At 47.8% G+C, this 26,721-nt stretch overlaps 1 protein-coding gene across 1 annotated transcript; it reads left to right on the top strand.

The window, feature by feature from the left end:
- Nucleotides 1-4,075: 4,075 nt before the first annotated feature.
- On the top strand, nt 4,076-26,570 carry LOC112973835. Its single transcript, XM_026082192.1, has 9 exons — nt 4,076-4,372; nt 5,105-5,183; nt 11,847-12,536; nt 12,600-13,452; nt 20,372-20,546; nt 21,352-21,556; nt 21,989-22,611; nt 24,345-24,490; nt 25,330-26,570. The coding sequence occupies exons 1-9, from the start codon at nt 4,076-4,078 to the stop codon at nt 26,123-26,125; spliced, it is 3,864 nt and encodes a 1,287-aa protein (XP_025937977.1). The 3' UTR covers nt 26,126-26,570.
- The last annotated feature ends 151 nt before the right edge of the window (nt 26,571-26,721 follow it).

The raw sequence follows: 26,721 nt of genomic DNA on the forward strand, positions 1-26,721 counted from the left end.
AAGTGCCACTAAATACACCTAGGATGTCACGTAACTGGTCATCTGTAGGCAAACTCACAGTTTCTGGGGGGATTTTTTGACCCCCTCACCTTTCTTTGCTAGCTTTCCCTGAATTCCCACAAACCCCAGGGACTATCTATCAGTATCACCATAGCAACAAGAAGTTGTTAATGGTATCCTGCCTATTGACAGTGAGATCCTATACGATGCTGAGCTGGGTGAGCCATGGCCATCAGCTTCAGGAAGAATAGAGGGTTCAGGACCCCTGTAGGATCAGACCTCTTGTTCTCCTTTCCCTACATCTCTCCAAGGAGGTCCTGCATTGTGTGGTGGCAATAAAGGACACATCTCCTCCCATAGCAAGTCATGAACAGTATGTGCTATAGGGAACTGCTGCCAGGAAGAGCCAGGGCTGAATTTTTGCTGCACAAGTAAGGATGAACGTGCTCTCTCAGGGTTGTTTGCGCCAGGCTGTGGCACTGAGAGACACTTTACATTGCAAATAAGCAATTTATCCAGCAAACCTACAGGGAGCTCAGAGCAAAGCAAGAGACTCGGGGGCCAGGGAAGGGGAAAGGCAAGCTAAACTGCGAGGAAAGATAAAAGACATGTCATATAATTCTGCAAAATGGTGTCGAAGGGAGGGAAAATCTCCGTGGGTGTAAATTAACGTTGACAAACTACACTGATTTACACCCGGCCGATGGTCTGGCCTGCAGTCTAATTGTCTGAAAAGCATCAGCATCTGAAAGGGAGGGGGGTTATTTAGAGAGGCCCATGGGGGATGCTGAGGATTGACGAGTTGAAAGGGAGCAAAAAAGAAGAAAACAAATGCGCCTACAGCTCAGTCTGACCATGATATGTTCTCCCAGGAGAGCAGGTGGGGAAGTGCCCACCACTGGTGAGATGAAAAGCAGCCCTGGGCAGAGGGGCCTGTCATCTCTCTCCTTGTCTCTGATACTGCCTCACAGGACTGGAAGGACCATTGAAGTGGTGCTCATGGGGGGACTGGGAGGGGGTAGGATGGCTGGGGAAGAAGCTTGTGATGTTTCCTGGGGCTGACATAGAGGCAGAGCTCTGTAACAGGAGCCTGGCCAGCCACAGCAATTCTCTGTCAGGGCTCTCACTGCCTAGTGACAGGCAATATGCAGTTCCAGACCTTCAGAGGACAAATCCCTAGACTGAGACAAATGAAAATGAAAAGCCTCTCGGGTTTTCTTTAGAAGCATTGCTAAGTAACACTACCTCCACACTCGAGAGAAGTGGGAAGCGTGACTGCTTGTGGCCGTCCACGCCCCTTTGTACTGCTGATGCTGCTGCAGTCCTGCTTTCCTCACGGAGAACCTGCCACCACAAGCAATAGGCTGAAGTGCCTGTCAGCTTTGGGGTGTGACCAAACAAGGCATAGAGTGAGATCATCCAACTCCCTCACCCTCACCAACACCTCCCTCCTCCCCCAGGCCTCACTCTGAGCTCACTGATCAGGCGTATGTTGCCAGCTTGGAAGGACTCTGCTCGTCCACCTTCCATCAGCTTTGGGAGGTGCTGGATAGGTCCTAGCACAAAGTTAATGAACTGAAATCAATAGGGTTATGTGGGAGGATTTTTTTTCCCCACTAGTGAGATAAGAGTCAGGACCCATGTTGTCTTGTCAGAAAGACCAATGCAGTACGCCGCTAATGCTCTCCAAGTTTGAAATTTATGATCATGCTGCAAAATACCTCCCCCTGGTGCAAGGGAGGGAGCAGAAACTTTTGATTTAGATCTTATTTTTAGAATTAATGTGTGATTTTTCTTCTCTGCCCTGTGCATTATGACAGTTAGATTGGGACTCTCAGGGCAATGTTAGAACAAGGAATTAAGGATCCCTTCAACAACCCTAATGGATTCAGTTGTGTAGGGCTTGTTTTCTGTTGCCTACCTGAGATAGGTCTAGGCAACATAGCTGGATATGTGAAGAGCTGTGGTTCCATGCTAATACCCTGTCCCCAGTTGGTCTCATATCGCTAGTCCAAGCAAGAGTATTTCCACTTTGAAAAAATTCAGCATCATGAGCCAAGCTCTGCAGATCACAAGATTAAACTATGAGTTAAATTATGATGTTAAAAAAAGCCTGATTTTTTTTCTGTTTAGTGTGACTTGACTTTTAAGCTCTTGCTTGCTAGAAGGTATGTGAAAATTGTGAACTGAGAAGCCAGTCTTCAGTGCACACAGGAAGAAAACGCAGCTGACTGCTTAGATGAAGACTGTGTTGATCCTCATCACATCCTGCATGGGGAAGGGAATGGCTAGCTCTTTCCTGTTACTAGCTTGATTTACTTTTCTCTCTCAGTTCCCATGTTTCCCCAGCCCAGCATACCCCCTGCATTTTTTATGCACCATCCCCTCTGCCTTCATAAAACACATGCAAAGGATCAAGATAGTTTTTAGATTATCTGAGATGTAGGTCCCACCCATAGCTCAGAAAGCTACTTCCTGTCATTTTCATTAGCTACCTGAAAAAATACTTCGCTACTTTTCATTAGCCTTCCTTCCTACGCCTGCAAAACTTCCTCTGCTTCAGTCCTAACAACATCTGTTCTCCCACTTCCCTTTCCCCACTGGTGCAGGACAGTCCCCGTACCTCATACTCAACAGGGTTTCTTCCTCATCTCTCCAGAGAGACGGGGCCTAACATGAAGGGTCCACTTTAAAATACAGCATGATTAAACTCTGAGACTGATTGCCACAGGGTATTTTGGTGGCCAAAGGTCTAAATAGATCCAGAAAGGAATTAGACATAATGGAGCACAGGTCCACTGGGGGATAGTAAACATGAAGGTCTTAGTGCACATTCCAGTTCTGGAAATCCCTAAAGTGCTGATTGCTAGGAGGTGGGGACTTTGATGCAGAAAAGATCTGCCTGTGTCTGCTCTTTTTCTAAGTATCTGCTATTGACCATTGCTGGAGGCAGGACTTCAGGTTGGCAGTACTGGACTGGGTCACAAAGACATGTCTTGCAGTTAACTGGGCATTGGTGGGATTGTGCCAGGAGTGCACCCCTGTCAGCTGGAAGCCAGAGGAGAATTGTCTGGAGCTGGTCCTAGGTAGTTAGAACTGATGCTGGACCCTTTGCTAGAGCTGAGCTTCAAGTGACAGCCTTGACCTTTTCTGCCACCCTGAGGAACAACAAATTTGCTTGTAGCCGTTTTGTGATCATTTGCTGCAATTAGTGCTGATGTTGTGTCTATGCAGAGTGGAAATTTGGGTGGAGGAGCAGAGATGTTGGCATGTGAAGTGGGCTCACATGTGGCTTTGTACTTCCCAGATCTCAGAGAGGGCCTGGATGGGTTTTCCTGGCTCAGGTTCCCTCTATGAACTGCATGAGTCTGAGCCAGGGATCTTGGAGCCAGGTGTGGAGCAAGACTGGAGGCTGCACTCAGTTCAGGCGTGCTCCTGACTAGGCTAATAGAGCTCTGCATATGCTAGGGCCAAGGCAAGTCATGGGTAAGATCTGCTCTACATGACCCAAAGGCATGGGAATGCTTGGTTCACGGTGTGTACACAGGGCAGGGGAAACTGCCTGGGGCCTGAACATCAGCTGCCTCAGTCTAAGCATTGGCTCTGCTTGGTTAAAAACCCCATGGGCTCTCCCTGCAGCTGTAAGAGGGGAGCAGAGCGGCTCATGGCGTTGCAGTGAGGTACAGGATCTGTCAGTCAGATGATGCATGCTATGGCTTCATGGGTGCTGTGGGTGATCTGTCCTAGCAGGGCACTTTATTGCAAATAGGCCTTTCTTCCTCCTGAGGAGGGTTCAGCCAAAGGAGGTTTGTGGTCAACCAGGGTCCTGACCCACTCAAAACTGGGGAGGTGATGTGTGATGCTGTCTCCTGGGACACCTCACAACCGATGTTGTTGAGCAGCACTGACTAGGACACAAGATGGAGGTGTGATGACAGTGTCTCCAGGAGCATTAGTTACAGTAACTAATGTACTCAGCCTTCCTTTGCTGCAAGGTGAATACTAATCCCTTGCAAGCTCCATTCCCTCAGTTGCTTTGTCAGGAGGACTGTTGGAGCAATATATTGTCCAAGAGATGGAGTGGTGCAACGGTGAAAAAAAGGGGGATGCTCTCTCCCAAAGCAAGGAAGCAAGTGGGCACGCAGATCACCTTGAAAGTCCACTGCCTGAAATCAGTGTGCTGGAACGCCTGCCTTCAGAGATGGGCTGGAATTATCACGTCATCACATCCTTTCTGAAGGAGGAACACAAGGAGAAAAACATGCTGTGTCGCAAGAAAAAGCTGCTGCTAAGACTTAGAGAGCGGCCAGAAAAGTTCATCAAAGGCACCATTGCCAAGTGCACAGATGTGTGGAGCAGTATGGCTTCTCAGGTGAAACCTTTCATGTTAATACAGCAAATTTCCCATACAACTTAAGAAGCCTCACAGAAAGGGAGCCAAGAATGCTTAAGACCTTCAGGTGATTTCATAAAATTTTGAGATTAGCTTTTACACTGCCTTGAGATTATTTGGGAGCCAATCTGACCAAAATAGAGGTTCACATGAAGTTATGGTGATTCCTATACTGTCCCTAGTGGAACGGTGGGTAGATCCCCATAGGATTTTCCCATGATGACCAACAGATAACATAGAGAGATATTTCCCCTTTGGCACATTCAGCTGGCAAGTATATACCTCTGAGCTGCACTGACCAGCCAGCCCTGATCAGAGCCAAGTTTTTTTTTTTTATGGAGGCAATGTAAATGATGGTGTTGCTTTTGAAGTGGTACCTGTTCAGCCTCTTCCAGAGATGGTCTGTGTAAACTTGTGTTAAATGCAGTGGGATGGAGGAAGAGTTGGGGAAGCAGGACATAAAAGGAGAAGAAGAGATTATGTGAAAGGAGGGAAACAGATAGACATCATAATATGATGGGCAAGCAACTCATTTCACTGCAGAAATTTAATATCATTGTATGTGCTCTCCCCTCTAGACCCTGGGCTGCTCTGTATGTGACTTGTTCTGGACAGCACCTTTGGGAATATGAGGAGGTACCCACTGAAATGCACAATCTCATGAGAGCTTTCCATGCTATCGGGGGTCCCGCTTACTCTCTTCTATTCCAGATGGTACCAGGGGATGTTGCCAGTGTAGTTAAACTATCCTGCCAAGAGGAGAGCGAGTTGGGCAGTGGGGAAAGAAGAGGTATCACTATTGTTCTAAGAGGTTCTTTACATATTTAAGTGGCTAATTTAGCCTTGGTAACTATAGATGTACAGTATTGCACATAGAATGTTATGTCAATAATAGTATATTATATTATCAGCTACAAATATAATTAGTAAAGAGTAGAGTATTTACAGTGCGGCAACACTGAAAATCTTTCATTTTCTCTTGTACTGAGATGCAGAGTGCATTCTCAGATTCAGACCGTTCATTTGTGTCTGGGTTGCTTAAAACAGAGCTCTTTATTTGCATTGTGTTATCAGCCATTGGAGTTCTCTGACTCCAGGAGCATCAGAGGTTCAAGAGAGACTATGTTCCACATGCCAAGCAAGGAGACAAAACTGGGACACAAGCAATGAAAAAGGCTGATTTTCCAGTTATTTTCATTGATAAAGGCACCTTTACTAAGCCAATCTGCATGGTCCTCTGTCATGACAATTTATACAGTGTCCTGACATCCTTCTGGCTCTAGGAAGACATAGTCCATGCTTCTGATTCAGCTGAGAACACAAGAACTGTAAAAACTGTGAACGGGCTGTCATGGATATGGTTTTCTCTGTATTATCTAGTTTTGAGACCAAGTTGTCAGTTGTTTCTCTTGTTAGTGATTCTGACTGTGCCATGGAGCAGGCAATGAAAGCAGTAATGACACTATGGATTTGAGGAACATTACACTTAGCTGTTTCCCCTAAGAAAGAAAAGAAACACAAGAAATTGCACTGGTTTAAATAAGCTGCTGTGGCTGTACCTTTGCTGCTGCAATTAACAGGCAGTATGTAAGCCCTATTGCTGTTTCAGCTGCTAGAACAGCCAAAAAAACAAGAAATGTAACTGCAGGCACCTAACCCTCCTACATCGTCAACTAGTTCTTGCAGCACAGCTCTGGCTAAGTGAACAGCTAAGAAAGCAAATATAATCAAGGCACCTTTATTTTTCTTGTTAACCTTTAACTTGGAAAATAGATGTGTCTGGCATTCTTTCCCTTGAGACTGCTGGTGATCTGCTAAGCAGCCAAAGTGGAGTGGCATGCATGACATGGCAGTAAAGACGTCATGCTGTGTCCAGGAGGTTTGCTGTGTCAGATAGCACAAAACTCACAGCAGTATCATAGCTTGCTAAAATCCAGTGTACAGCTCTTTGCAATGTGCCTTTCCCGTCTCTCTAGTTGGTTGGATCTCTCAAATAAAAGGGAGACTGTGCTCTGGAATAAACCGTCCTCCATTTAGTGGTGCAGTTTGCAAAACCTCAACTAGAGAAATTGGAATAAGACCTGAAGGTTCATTCAATCCCTTATTCCAGGCTGCAGTAAGATGGCTCCTGTTCCTCCCTGTCCCTCAGAAATGGATGCCATGGGTCAGTTTGGTGTGATGGGCATGACTCATAAGTTAATTTACTAGCAACTGAGATCTCTTGCTCCAAGTGTGGAGAGCAGAAAATGTACCACACTCACTTGATGTCTCTGATCAAGGCAGGAGAGGCCAGACAGTAGCAAGCTGCTGTCCACTGTCTCATGGAACAAGTTTCCCTATTGGACAAGTCTGTTGAGCAAATCTCACTGCAGTAAACCCTGCAAAACAGCACTGGCAAACCTACTCAGTCCTGCCAGATTTTTGTGACCTCTTTTTCTGAGACCTTGCGAGGCTCTGTGGTCCCCTGTCTTGATGTCCCAGGAGTCCTTGAACATGACGGATCCTACCCATAGTGATTTTCACCAGAACTGAACAACTTATTCTTGTTTCTGCCTGCTTTGTCTTCCTGACATTTTGTCTGGTGCTCTGCTGGGAAGGTCAGCCAGGCAGAACAGTTCTAGTGTGTATGGGAAGGAATAATTTATCCTTCAAGCTTTAATCCTTGATAAATAAGTTCTTTGGAGGGATTTTGCAGGAAAATGAAGGTTAGTGGCAAGTCTCCAAACAGGCACTTATCAGAGTAGCATTGGAGGATGAGTTGATTAAACAGAATCACATGGTAGAAAATAAACTGAGCACACCATGCCTTTAGTCTTACGCTCATTTAAGGCGTGAGGCTCATAACAGCCAGAAGCTTTTCAGTCCTTGAGCCAGGGAACAGGCAAATGTTGCACAGACAATGATGTGATCAAAGAGCCATTCCCACAGCGGCATAATAAGCTCCTTTTTGCTATTATTTGGCCTGCAGTAAGCTAGCATTGGCCTGGGGGATTGCTGGACTAGAGGAAAGCCCTAGCTTTGGGGTGGTGCAGATGGGACAGCCTGGAAGTGCCCAGGTGGGTAAACCAAGGAATGCAGCTTCAACCAACAGTACTCAGGTATGCCAGGGAGCAACAGAGAACTGGGAAGTCACTGCTTGGTWTAACTGGAAGAAAACAGGGTGCATTAATGCTGCTGTGTACCTTTAGTAAAAGGTAAGTTAGGACCCTGACCTGGGACACCATGCAGGAGATCAGGTCTTATTTCTCTCCATTGCCTCCCACTTCTGTGGCATCTGCTAGTTTCCATACCTTGGACCCCCTGCAGTCTGTAGCTATAGTTCTGAGGCAGTGGGAGGACAAACTCTTCCATGTCCCTGCAGTTCCCAGTATTTGCTCAATGGCGACCATGTATGACTGCAGCTAAACTCTTCTGTATGTACAGTGAGCCTAGGAGGATGTGCTGAAAAATCATCTTTTAACATTAAGTGTAAGAAGCATATTAATTCAGATGGTTTAGTCTGTCTCCATCTCCTGCTTTCCTCCAGCACAGTGCCTAGAACATGCTAGCAGTAACGTTACTTTAGAGCTGAGGTTGAAGACACATGCTTTGTATTGTAGTGGTGTCACTGACCGGACAAGCTTATGCACTTGACCTGAAACTGTGATGCTATTGCTGTGTGCTGTCAGGAAAGGAGCACAAGAGCTGGGGAAGGAGAGAAAAGGGTTCAGTGTTTCCTGGTTACAGTCCAGGTCAGAATTATCCCTTGTTATTCGTGGTGTTTTACAGAGACTAGTGTTTTCCTCCTGTTCCCAGTGTCTTTGGACAGTAGGTGAAGCAGGCTGTGCTGCAACATAAACAGCCCCTTTCCAGATGACGACTTGGGCAGCGACTGGCCTGTGTGTTCAGTGAAGCTAAGCTTAGACACCTAAAATGATGTGCAGAGCCCTCAGGGTGGTGACATGAGGGGAATGGGTGGAATTAGAAGAGTTTAGTAGGAAAGAGAGGTTCTTGCAAGGACAGAGTGAGAAGAAAGACAGGTGCTTCTGTCCAAGCTGGTTTTTATGAGATCTTCACAGCTGGCTTGCAAGCATGAGGTGGATCAGAGCTCACCTATTGCTGAGGCTCCCGTCACTCTAGCTGGGGTGCTGAACTCTCCTTTGCATGCAGACCTCTGAGGTACATCCATGTACACCTTTGCTCTGAGCTCCACTGAAAGTATCAAAGGGACTTTCAGTGTCTAAAGTGTTTTGTTAGAGCACAAAGTCACCTTTTAGAGAAAGAAAACTCAGCTGTGATGGGTGACAAAGATTAACACAAATGATCTGGAAACAGAATTCCCTTCCTTTACTTAATCCAGTAATTTTTGGTGCCTGCCTACCTGTCAGCAAGCTCCTCTGGAAAGTCTTTCTCTTTCCCTCCTGCCATCTCGCATATGCGCTCTGTCTGTTCCTGTCTTCTCTGGGTCTTCCACTCTGCAATCATGCCTCCGGCTCCCCCTCTGTGTCTCTCACTCTCTGCCTACTCCACTATTCCAGCAGAAAGTTTCTCCCAGCTGCTCTGTCCGTGAAAGCAACTTTTGCCACCCCACACACTTCCAGAAAATCCTGACAAAGCAGCGGCGGATCCCTGCTGCCCAGCAGAGCTTACAAACACTAACATGTTCCCCATCCGCTCAGGAAATTGGTCTCTTCAGGGCAAATGGGTACCCTCTTCTCTCAGCAGGTTTGAAATGTTCCACCGTATAACAGAGAGGTCAGCTCAAGGGGTGCAAATACCCATGTAGTGTGACAGGTCTGTGCCATGCAGCTGAGCAGGCAGGGGCAGAGTGGGTTCCAGCCACCCAAGCTTGGTGTCTCTGTAGCTGTGCTGCAGCTCAAAGATGGGTCAGAGCTACAGGGCTTGGCAGTGAATTTCTACCTGAAGAAAGACTGTGGTGACACACGTCGGTCATATTTTCAGTGCTGCCCCATCTATTTATGAAGACAGCACGCAAAGTCCTGGACTCAATTGAAAGAAGTAGCAACAGACAGATCGCACTCAGTCATTTCTGTGCCTGCAGAGGGTTTCTCTGCTTCTTTGCTCTTCTCATGACTGCTTCTCCTCCTGTCTGTGCTCTTTCTTCACTTGCTCTTTCTTCACTGGCTGTCTCTCTTTCACGCAGACACACACAGAGCTCACCAAACAAGTATGTATCCTTGTGTGTGTAGCCTGGGAACCTTCCTCACAAAGACCTTAGTTTCTCTTCAGGCCTTACTGTATAGCTCACTGCCTTGGGCAATGACTGCTTTAGTTGCAGCTGTCACTACAGCAAGGGTCATTTTCCCTTTCTACTGAGTCTGAAAGGAGAGTGCAGAAAGCCCAGTGTGCCTTTTAGTCCTGTGGTTGTGACCAGATCACAGGCCTGCCTGACAGGTCATGACATCTCTCATAACACTTTCTCACAGGAGCCTTTCAGCACAACCAGGAACCCTGTTCCCTACTCTGTGCCTGGCTCTCATATCATCTCATTCTCTCTTTCTTGACAGATTATGTTATAACCTATGATCACAGAAAGTCCTGGTCCTCATGTTTCTCTGCTGTTGCCTGTGGGCTCTTCCAGAGCTGTGAAGAAGGGGAACTCCAGTCCCAACCTGAGAAGACTGGGTGAGAAGTGCCTATGACATCTTGGGAAGCAGCCACACCTTGAGAGCTAGTTTCAATTAATATTCATGTTTAGCGATTATGAAGGACTGCAGTAATATCCTCCATTCAGCATTGATCCACAGGAGCAACTCTGCCTTCCCTCTCTGGGATTAGGTTAGAGAAAGTTTCATTAATGTGTTGGGGGGTACATTAACTTGAACCACTGTAAACAAGGGGAGAATCAAGCTACCAGGGTATGACCAGGATTGGCCCCAGGCAATTCACTRCCTCAGATTTCTCCTCAGATGGAAGATGTCCGCTGGTGCCTCACACGGTTAGATAAGTGGGGTGACTTAGTCCTCAGAGAGTAACAAGTCTCTTCATTCTCCTCCTGGCCAAGATGTCTGTGCTGCCTCAATGCTTGGCAGTGTGTGGACAATCCATGCCCGCTACAGAGCAAACAGTCTGGGCTGTAACTTACGTGGTCCTGTTGTCTAGCTTTACCAAGACCTCTTCCTGGGTGTTCAACCTGGCTGTTTCTTGCCTGGCTCATTATTAGACCGCCCTTCCTTTCATCCCAACTCTGTGCTGCCTTATGAAGCTCAGGCTAGCCCCAAATTGCCTGCCAGGTCTTGTTCTTTCCTCCTGTATGTATGGTCCTCACTCATTTCCTTTGCCTTTAGATGCCAAGGGAGTGGACAAAGCTCTAGCAGACAAGCTTTGTGTGACTGTGGGCAAGTCCATGAGGCCTAAATCCTTAAGAGAAATTAGGAGGATAAATCAGTTCACTGCAAGGAGGCCTGTCTGATTCAGATGGCTCCTTCCATTTTCAAGAATGACTTAGACACTTAGCCTACATCCTGCTGACTTTCACTGAATTTAAATTGGATTTTAACTATCTATCTGCATTCTCTGAACATGAGATTTAGTCAGCTGGGTCCCCTGAGCCTTGTGATGCTGAACACAGCCTGTATGAACAGCCTTGGAAACCACACCTTTTCCTTTTGTGCCTCCACTGAGCTATAACATGTGTTGATCATTCAGGCCTATTGCTAAGGGGTCAGGAGGGTACCTTCATGTAAATCAGTGAGGTACCTCAGTCTCTGCGATGAAAAGGTTTGGAATTGCTTGTCTCCCTGTCACTAAAACACTTGCAACTTCCCTGTGAAGGGTAAATCAGAGCATTAAAGGGCTGCAGAGTTAGTCTCAGGGACAAAACCACCATCAGTCAGCCTTCTTCTTTCCCGTTGCTATTTGAGCCTTTGAGGAGACTACACTGTCACATCATCCTTTCCCACCCCAGCCTCCTCCTCAGCTCCCCACAGTACTGTCTGCAACCCCTTTGAAGAAAAGAACCTCATTGTCTCTTGTAAATCTCCCATCTCCATAGTGCTGCCACTTGAGTAAGCTGGGCCCACAGCAAGCACTTCTGAGGTATCTGTTACTACAGTTGAGCAGTGTTATTGTGAGGGAATAGCTGATGGAAGAAAGAACCACTCCAAAATTAAAACAGGTAGTGTAAAGCCACCTCTGGCTTGGCTAGAGGTGGAAAAGACTCTCCCCACCCCGAGTCCTGCAGCCCATCACCTAGTTATGCAGCTCTGTCTGTATGCTGTTGGCTGTTTGGCTTCTGCATTCCCTGGAAGCAGACTTGCTATTGCATCCTGGGAGCCACGACCAGGCTGCTTCAGTAACTCATCTTTCCTTCCATTCACAGGTCTGCGCATGGTGACTCGACCCATGTGAGAGCTCTCTAATGTGAGTACCCAGCAGCACACTTTGCTGTCTGTGGTCTGTGGACGTTGACTGGCATCTAAGCGACACCCCTGCTCCCTCCTCTTCCCCCTAGACACCAGTGTCTTAGAGCCTCCATGTACATTTGCTATGACATACATCAGTGTTGATGAGAGACAGGAAAACTGCCGGGTGATCTTGAGCTGCCAAAATAATCAGCTCTATGCACAACATGGCTTAAAGGATTTTTCAGTTAGCAGCATGCATCCACTAAAGAACTTAGACACTGAGATTTTTTCTGGGGACTTCCACACTCTAGACTCCTGCCACGCAGGCAAGGCACCTTTGGCCAATCCTGTGGAACACCGGATGTATCGGAGCGTGGAGAACCTTCACTGGGCAACAGTAGCTGACTCTGGGCTGTATTCTCACTGCCGGAGCCTGGATAATGAGATCATTTTCCACTATAAAGGCACCAGGCATTGGTCAGAAGGCTGTGTGGATGTGACCCCGGTACAGAGCGCATCGGACTCTTTGAGGAAGCTTTCTCTCTGTGCTAAACAGACATCACGATCAGCACAGAATGTGCTCCTGCCTCCCTTTGCCAAAGTGCCTCAGTGGCTCTTCCCTTCTGCAGAGGAAAGAGCCCTCCACAGGGATGCCAAAAAAGAACTGAAGGAGAAGCTGAGGCTGCACAGCACCAGGGTGGCAGAGCCCAGCAAGCCAGTGCGCCCACAGGCAGCCCTGACTAACCTGATGGCCCGGGAGTTCTTTGAATGCCAGACATGCAGGAAGTACAAAAATGGTTGTGGTCTCAACTGCTGCACAGTGTTGGTGGAACGCAATGCTCTCAGGCATGGCCTCACAGGGAGGCAGAGACTGTGTTTTGCCCACAAAATCACCAGTCCAGAAGACATCAAGCAGGAGGCTCAGAGAAGGCTTCAGCTCCAAAGGCAGAACAGCTCCCCCAGTTTGCCCCTTCAAGACACTGGGAAAAGCCATGAGGTGGCCAGATCCAGAACAGCAGAATCCTTGGAACAATGGAATGGGGAAACGGATGTCGAAGTGACATTGGGGCAGAGTCAGAAAGGTCGCTGTAAAGGGAGGCTTTACATCCCCACCTTTGAGGAATTCAAGCAAATGAGAAGTAAGGAGGCAAATTCATCTGCCAGCAGCAGTGGGCCAACAAAGTACTCAGATAAGGCACTTCTTGCAAACAAGACCCTGGAGGAGGAGAACAATAAGAACGTCTGTCCAGAAGCTCTGGAGACCAAAGCTGTGAATGAAGCCACAGTCACAGTGGAAGAGGATGATGATGTGTTCCATGAAAACCACATCTCTGCTGGCTTTTCCCATTATCCAGCTGCATCGGATGGTTTTGGAATGAGCAGCCCTGAGGTGAAGGACATGACCTACCAGATCTCCAGCCCGGATAGGTCCCCAGTCCCCATTTGCTCTAGCCCAATTCCACGATCACCTTTGCAGGCAGTAGCGATCCGCAGGGCTGGGCAGGAGACCTTCAGTGATGAGCAGCAGAAAGGAGAGACAAGACAATTGAATGATGTCATCCACCTTACAGGGCAGTCGCTGCCTTCTGAAGCCCAGTCATCTTGCTGTTCATCGCTGCTGTTAGAAGCCACAGATTTATCCAGTTATGGAGCTAAACTACAAAAAATGAAGGATGAATTCATAGGTTCAGCCCTGGAACTTATTAAGAAAAGGTAACATGGTCTGTGGGGTCACCTGAAAGCAATTCCCTTAAAAATCTGATCTCCTGATATGTACGCCTAACTCCTGTAGCTGGAACACTCTGCAGGCAGAGCCTTTCATTTTAGGGACTCCAATATCTGTGTGGATGTGTCTTTATGCTATTGAGCTTAAACTCCATCTTTGCATGGGATTAAGCATCAAAAAGCATTTTCATCAAGACTTTGCCTCTTTGGGCACCTAAATCCTGTCCAGACAGCAGCCAATAGTAGTCCTGATGCCCCAATTTCCCACCCATTTTATTTCCATAATAAATTGTTGACAGGTCGGTGTTTTTTTGAATGTCTGTTAAAAGTAGAGAAAGCAGAGAGGTACAAAGTATTACTACAAGCCCCTAGAAAAAAGATGTAGATCTGGTCCCATCACCACAGGACCTGAATTCAGGTGGTGAGACATAAAGGAATAAGCACTTTCACTTATTGCCTGTAAGTAGTGAACTGGCAAACTAATGAGAGTAAGATAGCTGCGTGAGCAAAATCTCATTTTTTCTCTCTCTTTCACCACCCTCCAGAGACCAGCACAGACAATGAGTGAAAATGCTTGCAAATACTGTCCCCCTGCCAACTCAGAGAGTATAAGCAGTGACTGAAAATACTTCCATAATATCTTCCTCCCTCTCCTCCATCCAGGGTTTTCCCCTTCTCTGGGTAAGGCATTCACAAGGGCTGCTTCCTCCAGCCTGGTTTTGGACATTGCAGTCCTGCTCCTGCCTTCTGAAGAAATGGGAATCCTTTTCTATACAAGCAGGTGGCCCAACAGGAATCAGTGAAGTTCTGGAAGAGGAGCTAGGAATTTGGAGCAGTTACTACTGGCTAATCACTAGATAAGGCTGGTGGAAGAAGGAAGAGTAGGTGTTGATGGAATGATTTGTTTCCATAAACTTGGCTTTCGGGACTAACTTTTCCAAGAATTACATTTGACTTGGTTCTTGGTTGCTTCCAACATCCACAGATGTGGTGTGTGAAATGCCAGGGCTCCAACCTTGAACACTGGATGGTATTTCTGGAATGCTAGAGCTCTGGAGCTGGACTCAATTTTTAGAGGAAAGGGACTTCTACACAGGAATGAAAGTCATCTAAAGGCATTTTTTGGAGTTGAAGCTGCCTGTGTAGACAGAGCCAAAGTGACAAGCAGATACTTCTGCATTTTGTAATCCAAAGGGAAATAGGTGGTGTCAGAGCCGTAAATGCTTCTTTCAGCTGTCCAGTCCAGCCTTTGTGCTGTTGTGCTAGAGCATGAAAAGCTGATGAAGAAATAGATGAGAAAGGTATGGTATGCAACCATTTTCATTGACTCGGCTATTTTTATCATTGATGTGAAATGAAATACGCAGAAGCAAATAACACAAGCCGTGAGTAAGAGCATAAGAACAGCTGTCTCCAGGCAGATCAAAGGTCTGACTGGTATCTAGTCAGAGGTGCATGCACAGCAACGTGTACGAGAACTGGGTAGTGCATATTGTATTTCCTCCTACTACTCTCCTAGCCTCCAACTACCTTCTGCTGAGGGACTTTATGATTTCATTGTGGTTTCTGTGCTTTTAATAGCCTCAGTCATTTCAGTTTCTGTGCATGGGCCCAGTCCCCCCCATTTGGATTTGTTAAAGAGTATAAGGTGGTTTTATTAACACGAAAATGGAAACTCATCTGAAAATGTGAATGACAGTGGTTCCGTGATTAGAGAGATATTGTTTTATTGGAGGAACCACCCTAGCCTGTTTATTTTAGATAGTAGTAACAATTAATAGTAAAGGCTGTCATTTCTTCAGGATAGCAGTAGAAAAACCGATCTGTTGGCAGTGCCAAAGAAGTGGTTAATTCCAGTTTCCTTTGGGTAGAAATTTCTCACTTTTACATCATTTTCACCTGAGACTGTAAACTGACTGAAGATTCATTCATAATTCAACCTGATTCTCACTACAGAGGCCCGGCTTTTTGGGTCTTATGTCAAATTGTCAAATTACACTCACTGAAGTCCAGGCAACATTTTTTCTAGGTCTCAAATGAAATGAACCAAAAGCTAGGCATTCAGTCCCATTTCCACAGGTACTGAGCTCAGCAAGAGTAAGGTCAAACCTTTGGTATAGATGCTGTGATGGAGTGTCACAGAATAAGAGAGCTGAGACTGTCTTCTCTTTCTGGTGGTTTTGTGTAAGTGTTACAATTTTACAAAGCAGTTTTGTCTGGCAGCTTAATTGTCTCCCCAGCAATTCATACTTATTTACTTATAGCTCATTTAAATGGCTTAATATTTCAGCAGTGAGCATTTGTTTGCTTTGCAACTTTATAATTATGGCAGTTTTAATCCCCTCATGAGTCGCTGGATACCTTTAACTTAGGTTGTAATCCCATCTGGGAAGGAGTGTTGAGATCTAGGTGGAAATCCTTTAGGCATTTAACTGTATAGTCCACTTTCTGAACCTGTTTAAGCAGCAAAGAGCTCAGGATAAGGATTGGCCAGAACCAGGGGCTCCTGTCTATGAAATGAGGTGAGAAGGTGACAACAAAAACCTGCAAAAGCAAAAAAAGGACACAACTGCGGAAGAAGGCTTTCTGAAAAGAGTGATTGGGTTTATTTGGGATGACACAAGAATGGTGGGTACAGACACAGCTTCCCACAGCAAAAAGAACCCCAATTCTGGAAGGAAAGTGCCGGGGGAGGAAGGGACAAGATTGTTCCCATTAGCTAGAAAGAGTCAGGAAGGGCTGAGAACTGCTGGCCTGGAAGATGATACATCTATGAAGGGTCCCACAGAGATAAGGAAGGAAAGCAGATGCATTTACAGTTGTATACCGCAGACCCAGTGCCTCTGTTGCCTCAAGATTCAGAGAAAGCCAATGACCCAGAGATGTAAAAGGGCATTCAGAAAGAGCCTGCCTTGGGAAGTGCTGGTCTGAGTCTACCACGTCTTGGAGAGAATGGGAAAAATTCACGTCATCCCCAACCAGAATAACTCCTATCCCAGGAAGTGGTTTGATCCCACAAAAGGAAACATGCCAGGCACTCCAAGGGGTTCAGTAAGGACTTTTGTCATTATCCTTACATTACTGTAAGGAGCAGGGGAAATAAGTCTGACATAAGGGATGGCAATCTCTGGGCCCAGGTGGCAGGATCCCCACAAGCCATGCAGTTGTGCTTACAGCCATCAATTAACTGCAGCTGGCAGAGAGGGTAGAGCACAAGGAAAAAGCAGTATGCAGGGAGTATAGCCGGATGGTGGAAGGAAAGACTATTACACAGGGAGGCAGAGATGAGAAAATGAATAATACAGGAGGTGTAAAAGAAAAGATGCTCTGAAACCTGGAGTAAATGCAGTTTAGACCATTGTGTAGGTCATCTGAGTGATACCAGAAACCAGTGCGTTTAGTTCAGTTTTAAGGCTCACATAAATACAGACCATGGTAGACTGGAAGCTGGCATCAGCGAGGGTCTGCTGACTGGTAAAACTGTACAGCTGGGGGAAGAATTTCATAGAAAAGGAGAGGAAGGCTGAGAGAGCAGGGAGAGGAAAGAAGCAACATCCAGCTTGGCCTGGCAGGCTGTCACTGATGGTGTGATGGGAGGGTCCTGGCTGAGGAAAGAGAAGCGAAGACCAGGTCTGACTGGTGTGAGCATGGGAATGGTGGACTTGAAATGCTGTAATGTAAGATGTGGTGAGAGAAGTGCCTACGGGATAGGGTCAGAGAAAGGGGAGAGAAGGACAGAGAGAAAGGGATGGTTGTGTCTCCAAGGAGCCTGCTGATCTCCAGACATACAGTAGCAATACCTTCCTGGAGCCCACAGAGGAACAGGAGCCGCACAGGGGGATCTGGGATCACTTTGGGCTTGAAGGTGAATGCAGACAGGCCACATGCCCTGAAGAATAATGTAAAAGCCACTAGCTATTTCCTTTCTATCCAGAGCCTTCAAATAATCCCCAGTGTAGATGCAAGCAGAGGCACTGCTGTGCAACCACCTGAAAGTGGAAGAAGTCAGATAAGCCTAAGGAGCTGGGCCTTTGGCAACAGAGTTGGGGGAGCAGAAAGGTGGCTTAAAGCTGGCTTGTGTCCCCCAGTCCTTCTGTAGCTCTGTGCGAGAGCAGAGGGGGTGGCTCGAATAGGCATTGATGGAGAACCACTCCTGGCAACTGAGATCTCTGCTTGCGGGTAGGAAGAGGACAATATCCCTTTTTCTTGGCTATGTTCCCCTCTCCCTCCTAAGCCAGGGGCAAAGGTTAAAGGAGAAGCCCTAAGTTTTGGTTCTACAAAACTGCTGTGTCCTCCTTGTTTTCCCTACATTCCCCTGAGCACACTGGCAGTGCAGCGCACAGCAACTGCTCTGCGGTGGCAGCACTAACCTGCACACAGCATGGCCAGTACCTCATTGCAGAGACATTTAATCACAATTAGAAGTAGAGCAGTCAAACCAGGGCTGAACAAATCTCTATTCACACAGCGTGGGCTCTGCCATCATTGCCTTTCTTACCTCTAACTGACCGACCGTGGAGTGGGTTTAATTTCTCAGATAATATCCTGTCACTCTTCCTTAACTCAGCTCTCTGGATGGTATTGGTTCTTATTTCCCACTTYGGGTCGTGTTTGGAGAATTTTTTTAAATATCCCTATGGCTTATGGAAACCACAGTAACCAATGGCACATGGTTCCCAGCTTTCCTTATCGGTGGAAAGCTGCTGTCTGCTTCACTTAGAGGAGCAGTAATACTCCGGAGCACTTTCCATGTTTCAATGGGTGATCTTGAAGCACTGTAAAAATGACAAATGAAAGCTCAGCTTCTCCCTGAGAGTATGGGCTTTATGGTGGGAGGTGATGTGATCAAGAGGACAAGATAATATTCCACTTCTGAGCTCTTCTGCTGACCTTGGATACATCCTGTCACCTTTCCATGTCTCAGCATGTTCCCTTCTTTTTGTGTATTTCAACCAGAAGCTGTTTGGGGAGGAGTGGGTTTTGGAAATGGTGGTTTGCTGACAGTGGCAGATCCCCTTCAAGAGATTTCTTGCTCCCTACTCTCTGCCTTCCCTCCTCCCTCAGCTGTGCCCTGCTGAACTGTTTGGACCTTACCCAAAACAGCATCAATGAAATGAACTGGTTGGGAATACGTGCCTATGAGGGAGGGTATTTTTTTTAAACCCGGATCATTTCACAGACTGATCTTAGATCATGGCCACACAATTAGACCAAACCAACTGAAGGGGTGGGTACCTCCAACCATGGCTGGGGACGGGCGGGAGGAAAGAGACAGGCACCTCTTAAACCAGATCAGCCACAGGACAGTACTGTGGGACCACGGCTTTGCTGTGTGCGTCTGCAGTGCTCTTACTGCAACCCAGTAAGGGTCTAACACAGTCTGTAATACAGACTGCTCCCTTTCTACAGGCAGGGAAGGAGAGGCCTGTAGAAACTGAATGATGTGTCCAAATCCACATGGCAGGGAAGCAGCAAAGCAAAAAGTAAAAGCCGGGAGCCTCCTGTTAACACTGTGCCGTCACAGCAGTGTTATGTGCACAGCCATGGCTAAACTCTTTTATAAACTTGTAAATCCTTTGGAAGCGTCAGCTGGGACCTGGAAGCATAAATGGAGAAAGATGAAAAAGCATCAGCTGGAAAGTTGCAAACCAACTTTTCTGGCCTGACAACAGAGCTAGTTTGTGTTCTGGGAGATTTGTTCCCTCTTCAGCGGTTTCAGTATTGGCTGATGGTTTGTTATCGGAGCCAACTGTCACTCATTGTAAAGAAAATGCCCATCTGTCTCATGTGTTTGCTTGTAGCTGAGTGTTGGAATTGCRCATTAGCAGTATGACCTACCAGCGTCAGTTTACACGTGAAGCCTTTAAAAAGAAGCAGATTTTATCATAGGAGACYTTTGTTAAGCATAAAATACATGCATAACCTGAAATGTGTTCCTGACCCTGGCTCCCTCTGTGTGGAAGCATCCCCGTCCAGGCCTGACAACCTTTCTTTTTAAAGGAATCTAAGCCAATAAAAATTAAATAAGTCCCAAATGAAAGAAAAATCTGGATGTTCTTCCAAGCAGGCTTCATTATGCATGGAAATAAGGCATCTTAGAGAGTGTGTGTTTAAAAAAAAACTAATCCCAAGTAGTATAACAAACTACAGCTTCTTCCTCTGTCAAGTCAGTGGTTTTGCACCAGCCTTTCTCTGACTAGAGAGATGGCGTTACCTACAATGAGGGGATCATCAGCTTGGAACAGGCTGCCTGGATCAGGCAGGCCAGGCCTTTGTCGGTCCCAGACAGGATGACCACAAGTAGGAGCCTCCCAGAACTGCCAGGTGGGAAGAGCAGACTCTGCTGCTCCCTTCAGGACTCTTAAGTGCACCAAAAGATCCAGTCAATGGCTGCAGTGGGCTTTGGATCATATGAGATGAAAAACAGAGGGAAAGCTCCTTTAATCCTATAATCTCTCCAAAGTATTATGGTTTTTAGCAGGTAACTTTCTTCCAGATGAGCAGTATGATTTCTGTGCTGACAACATCTCTTTAAATAGTAGCGAAAATGGATATGGCCTACTTGGAGTTTTTTCTGGTCCCTGTGGGAGAACCTTATGTTTTATGGACACAAAAATGTCATGTGGACACCTGAGACTTCATAYCCCAAACTGATGCTGGCATGAGTGCAACTAGCCAATTTGCACTTCTATAATTGAGCTGTATTTAGAGTCCCTAAACACATGCACAGCTCTACAATTAACCAGGAGTTTGATCTATGCCAGCCAGTCTAGGTTTCTGCCTGAACTTTCCCCGAACTGTTGCAGCTGATTGTTCAAACCTGGGCTTTCTGCTCAGCCTCATCTGTGTCAGGATCTGCAGGTACTGCGCATGTGATGTTAATCAGAATCTGCTCCTTCCCCTGCAGCTGCAATGCCGAGACTGCTGCCAAATCCGCCGCCAAGGGAGAGCGTGATCTGAGGAAAGACGATCTCCCACCTCCAGAGGACAGCCAGCAACCCACAGTGATGTCCATGGCAACAGAGACCTGGGAGAACAAGCCAAGCAATGAGGCATCCAGCGATGCTCAACCTGCAGGGAACGTAAGGGAGAGGAATTCCCCTGTCACCTCGGGCATGTGTTTAGGAGCTGTCTTTTTTTTTTTTTCTTTGTCAGAGGCTCTGAAGGATCCCTCCCTTGTAGAAAACTGGGCAGGCTGGGAGCCTGGGATCTGAAGTCACCCCAACTCCCATGATCAATCAAACTTTGTTTAAAAATGGGATTTCTAATGCAGTTAATGAAACAGGAGTCAGTTATGTGCCCCTGCCTATCTGCCACTACCTCTCTTGCAGGGAGTCCAGCAATAACTCCTTCAYGGGCCTCCCTGTGCCCCCAGCCCCTCACTGTGGCACTGCCTGGGAGATCAGCCAGGCTCCTTCTCTAGTCTCCAGTCAGTCAAGCCACTAGCATAAGTAAGGCTAAAAGGCAGGTGTTCCTGAACCCAAAATAGTCACAGAACAGAGCCAAGCTAGCTCAGATCCCCAGAGGACAGATCCAGTTCCCCCTTAGGACCTTGTGTTTCTGGGGTCTCTAGAGCTATACTGTTCACTTCTTCCTGGCTGTTTGACAAATGTGAGCTGGCCACCACGGAGCCACTGTGCTCGGTGCTGTACAAAGGCAGAGGGAGAGGGATYCCTGCTGTCAGGACTGAGCAAGACAGAGAGAGCTGGGAGGACGGATTTTCCCACAGTTGGTCATGTGGCAGAGCTGGGTTTACAAACCCACCACTGATGAATTGCCTTTTCCTTCCTTTGGCAAATGAAATGCAGTGGCGGCAAACCAGGCCCTGCTTTGCCTACCCTGCAGGGTCCACTCCCCCTACCCCAAGCCCACTTGCCTTTCTTACAGACCTCCAGTCCTGCCTGCCRCCGATCCAGCTCTGACATCGCCCATGAGAGCACGGACAGTGCCAAGGCCCAGCGAGAGTGCCGGCTGCGGCCGCACTTCAGTGACCCCATGCCAACAGACTCCGTGAAGAGGAAGCAGCTGGAGCTGAAGATTGCGGCCGCAGCACGGCAGCATGCACAGAAGCGCCGGCAGGAGCGGGACTATGGTACCCACATCCTGYGCACTTTGAGGGGCTGATGGGCCAGATGCTGAGCCCTGCTATGCTGGCATAAATATGGAGTAACTCTACTGACCCGGGGAGGGGAGGCATTCTGAATTTAACACTGGTGTGCAAGAAATCAGGATCTATCTGCTGTGTCTCTGTCCCTGCCTGGCAGATGGCAGGGGGAGAGGGAGCCCAAGTGAGTTCACAGGCATAGGCAGTGCAGGGGTGGCAGGCCCCAGGCCTCACCTGGAGGTCATTTGCTTCTGCCACCCTCTTCCCAGTAGCAAAACAGGAGAGGAGATGGCTTGCAGTCCTGCTTTCACCAGATCTTCCTCCCTGGGATTCCTAATGCTCGCAGCTGTGCCAGCTTGAACTTCCCAGGTGAGCTCTGTGCAGCTGGCAGAGCCTGTAATGATTTGTGTCTGTTCTCAGGTCCAGTGGTAGCAAAAGCCAACCTTGGCCAGGGCGGCAGCTTCGATGAGACGCGCCGTGCCCCACGTGGCTCCCTCCGCTCCAGGCACCACTGGAGCAATGTCAGCAGCCTGAGCACGGACAGTGGGATTGTTGGTGTGAACGAAGACCGAGACAACCCAGATCCCAGTGAGGCCACCCAGACRAGGTCGGCGGAGGTGGCAAGGGCAGACAGCAGTATTGGCCAGACACCAGTCAGGAAGTGGAGGAACAGGGCAGTGGAAACACTGAGCTCCCTGCAGGCCTGGGAAGCCCACCGGCCCTGCACCGACTGCGGAGAGAGGGACCTCCCAGTGGAGACAGATGCACAGAACTGCAACCAGAGACGGGCTGACCTCTGCGAGAAGTGCTGCAAGCGCAGGACGGAGCGCAAGGAGTCCGTGCTGGAGTTTGTCAATACGGAGGCCAGCTACGGAGAGGACCTGCGCATCATCAAAGAGGAGTTCTACCTCCCCATGCAGGCGGCTGGGCTACTGAGCCAGGAGCAGCTCCTTGGTGTCTTCAGCAACATCCAGGAGCTCATCGACCTCAATGAGAACTTCCTGGAGATACTCCAGGAGGAGATTGATCGGGCTTTTGACCAGGTACAATGCTTGCGTTTTCCATGGGGGCTGGACTAGGCAGAGACAGGGCCAGGTTTTGTATTAGGAAGGCAGCATAGAGCAGGGAATGAGGAGGTAGGACTCCTGGCTTCTGGTCATCTGCCCAATGCCCTTCTCCCTCAGTTGTTGTAAACAAGTGATTTCAGTAGCCTCTGCCAGTTCAGAGCTGCTGGCCTCGCTCCTCTGCTGTGATAACGCCCCTGATGTTAGCAGACCATTGGCCTAACTCGGGCCTGTTACCAAAGTTAGCTTTAAGCCAGTTAGCTTGGACACTGATAAGAGTATGACCATGGGGGTACAGAGCTCAGCTTGATCTGGCCTCCAGAAGGGTGAAGAGGACCAAGCTAGCCGGCCACACTCTTCTCCAACCCTGAGTTGGCTCATTTCAAGCTGTCTTGGATACGCCTGCCATGATGTTGCAGTTTATTGCAGCTTGCCTCCAGGCTGGCTGCTGGGGCCAGGCAGAAAACGGGTGCTCCCTGCTCTGATGACAGCGTGCACTTACAGCACAGTGCATGAGCTGCTTCTACTGTTGCACCCTGCCTTGCACAAGGGACTTCCCTATCCCACCGGCATGGTGGTCAGAGGGCAGAGCAGTATAAATAAGACTCCAGAGCACCAGACAATCACAGCAAAGGACAAATAAACAGCTCCACTCTCTCCTTTTTTGAGGACCACAACTCACTTACTGCTGTATCAGTTTTGCCAGGATGTTTTGTTCTCTAGGAAACACATCCCTCATCTCCCTCTCCAAAACCCTGCGTGTCAGATTGAGCAACACACATCCCAAAAACTGGCAACCTTGACAACCACTATCTTTTGCCTGGCGCAGTGAGGACAGCTGTGTACTGCCGTCATGATGTCCTCCATGAATAATTTATTGAGACAATGGCTCCCACAAACAGCTATTGGTTTCCCTGGTTCCTCTCCCTGTCTTTGCCTCCACGTTGCCCTTTGCAGTCAGAGCTCAACACTGCACTGAAAGGCCACCAGCAGCCAGAGACTTGCTCCTTCTCTCGCTGCTGAAATGAGCAGTAACTGCAGAGCCTGTCAGCATACACCTAGACAAAGCTAACAGCATTACATGGCACCAGATTATTATTATTCCCCTTATTCTATTACACATCCAGAAATCAAAGATTTTTTCCAGGACATTTATTTTTTACTTAGGCCTCAAAGTAGCCAGTAGGAGCACAACTGAAGGAGACTCTGCTTCCCAGCCAGTCCGGTTACTCAGAACAAATGCAGAAGTTGTTAAACGCTGGGTCTGTTATCTGAGTTATAGGCCTACCCTGCCCATTTGTTCCTCAAGTGCTCTTAATTTATGCCTTGCTGCATTAACCTTATGGCAGACCTTGGGGCAAGAAGGGCCCCAGTGCACCCTCCTGCCTAGCAGGCTCATTCTGGCCTCTGAGCCCCTAGTCTGCTGAGGCCAAATTCCTGGCTGAGCCTGCAGAAGCAGAGTGTCGTAGGTCTCTGTATATGTAGCAGAGTGAGCAGTTAGACCAGATTTCCTTCCCCTCCCCACACACTGCTTACGCCTAGACCTGCAGGGACTTCTGTCTGCCATAGAGGGTGAGCCCAGTTCCCTCTTTGGCCTGGAATTCACCAAATAAGTTAATGTTGATAGGACTGAGTGGAGGGTCTGGCAGGACCCCCTCAGTGCTTCCACCTCTCCTGAGCTAATCCAGCAGGGTTGTGTTGCACGCTTGCAGAGTGACGATGACCTGATGACCGTGTGCATCGGTGAAATTTTTCTGGAGTTCGTCAACATGCTGCCAGCCTTTCAGACCTACTGTCTTCAGCAGTCCTCCTCCGTGAATATGCTGAATGCACTGGAGAAGGAGAAGGAGTTGCTCAGGTGAGAAAAATTGCTCTGGTAAGAAAAGGGCTAAGAGTATTTTTTCAGGTTTTAGGGAGTGAAAGTCACCAGCCAGGGGGTGAAGCCTTTGTTCAGCTCAGCTAAATCAAAGTTTCTGATGCTGCCTAATATTTGTCGTTCATGAGTTTCTCTCTTTTGGGGTGAAGAGAGTAATTCACTCTCCAAAACATATTCAGTCCTTGATATATCCTGTTGGTCCCCGGCTGTCTACTGCATTTTGTGGTAACAGTGTTTGCCCACTAACCACTGGGCTGAAATTTCACCAAATAACATCCAGCTGAGAACAGCTCTCAGTCTCTGTGCCAGGCTTAAGCCACTGTGTGAAGCACATATGATTTGAGTTTGTTTCCCATCTCTAGCCCCAGCCTGCTGGACAAATTTGGGTGAGTCACTTTTGTTTTCCCTGCAACAACTATAAAATGATGATGCTACCAAATTCCTGTTCAGAATACTTTGTAATCTAATGATGAAAGGAGCTACAAATTAATGTAATCTGATATAAACTGATGTATCTGCCTCAGGCCTACGTCAGTGTGTACCAGAGAAAGATCACGCCCTTGTTTTAAAATAATTTAATAGAGGACAGCCAGGATGTTACGTGTTGGAGTCCCAGGCACCTTGTCGCTGCTCTGCAGCTGAGCACAGCTGCAGAAATTGTTGTTAGTTTTTGAGAAGACAGAATTCACAAAGCTGTTAAAACCAAAGGGGGGTTGCGGTGTTCAGTATCTGTCAACACCACACTGTTCATTTGTATTCTGGATGCAGCATCTGCTGGCAGAACAGCCACCATTTCATTCCCTCTTCTTAAATCCCTGCAGAATATTCCTCAACGTCTCCCAGAATGACAACACAGCACTGCGGCGGATGAACCTGAGGTCCTTCCTGATGGCCCCTTTGCAAAGAGTCACCAAGTACCCACTGCTGCTCAGCAGAATCATCAAGGCCACCACCGAGTACCACCCAGATCATGGCAGCCTACGGGAGGCCAAGAGCCGCATTGAATCCCACCTGGAGCACATCAACATGAAAACCAAGCAGGAAGGGAACACATGGACCCTGCGTTCTTTTCGCCAGGACAGCAAGAAGAAAAGAGAAGTCATCAACATTGAGATGAGAGAAACCGCCCTCAAAACTGTAGGTTGGCTGCGGGAGGAGACACGATTTGTGATGGAAGGGCCTCTGCAGCTGGCCCAGCCCCCCGATGGCCAGTGGGTGAAGAAAGGCAGCAAGACCCTGAAGTTCCAGAACATGCAGGTCCTCCTCCTGGTGAACATGAAGCGTGTGTCTGAGTCCAGCCTGGAATCAGCCGAGCCAGGGCCTGTGAAAGATGCCGTGCTGGTGCTCATCAGGGACAAAAATAATGGGAAGTTCCATTTGCTCAGGGAGCCCTTGAGGCTGAGTAATTGTGTCGTCTCCACGGATCCCGACTGTGACGACACTTTTGAACTCATTGAGATCAGGCGGGAGGCGTTTGTGTTCCGGGACAGCGACCGGGCACGGACTCACCACTGGTTCAGGCAGATCAGGCGGTACTCGAGGGAGCTGGGCTCCTGGAAGAAGCGGCGGAACGCACTGCCCAACATCATGATCAGCACTCCTCACACTAGGCCCTGAGTCCGGCATGGGAGACACGCAGGAGAGACTCAGCTTGAGCAGGGCCATGTGCAAGGCCCATTGAGAGACTCAGTGGCTTGAACTTGCTCTGGGTTTTCCTCCATGAAGAACACGAGAAGGAGCCTGGCCCATGTCAACTGGTAATTCTTTGCAGCACTGGAACCAAGTGTTACGGCCCAGTTCTGGTTCCAGCCTTCGGACTCACAGTCTCTTTGTGGCTGATGTAGAAACACAAATAGGCTTCCCCTGAGAAGCAAATCTCTGGAGGAAAATACTGAATTTTACTTGTTAATATTGCACTGTGGGAGAATGGTGTATGATGCTTGCCTTTGCATGGATTGCGTTGAAAGCCGATCTTGACCACATGAGAGAGGTTTCCACCACTGACTGTGTTTCATCAGCATTAGGTAAAGTCAGGGTCAAAATTAGGTGCAGTATTACCCAACAGGAGGAAGGTTGGAGAAAATGATATTTCCACCACTACTCCTAAGGATTATATTTCATTATTCATTTCTGTACATTCAGTCAAAATACTTGTTTAAAAAGAAAAGTCTTTATTCCAAACCATGTAGGTATCAAATTGCTCAGATTCAGCT

This window comes from Apteryx rowi, unplaced genomic scaffold, assembly GCF_003343035.1.
Source record: "Apteryx rowi isolate R43461 unplaced genomic scaffold, aptRow1 scaffold_57, whole genome shotgun sequence".
Taxonomy (NCBI): domain Eukaryota; kingdom Metazoa; phylum Chordata; class Aves; order Apterygiformes; family Apterygidae; genus Apteryx; species Apteryx rowi.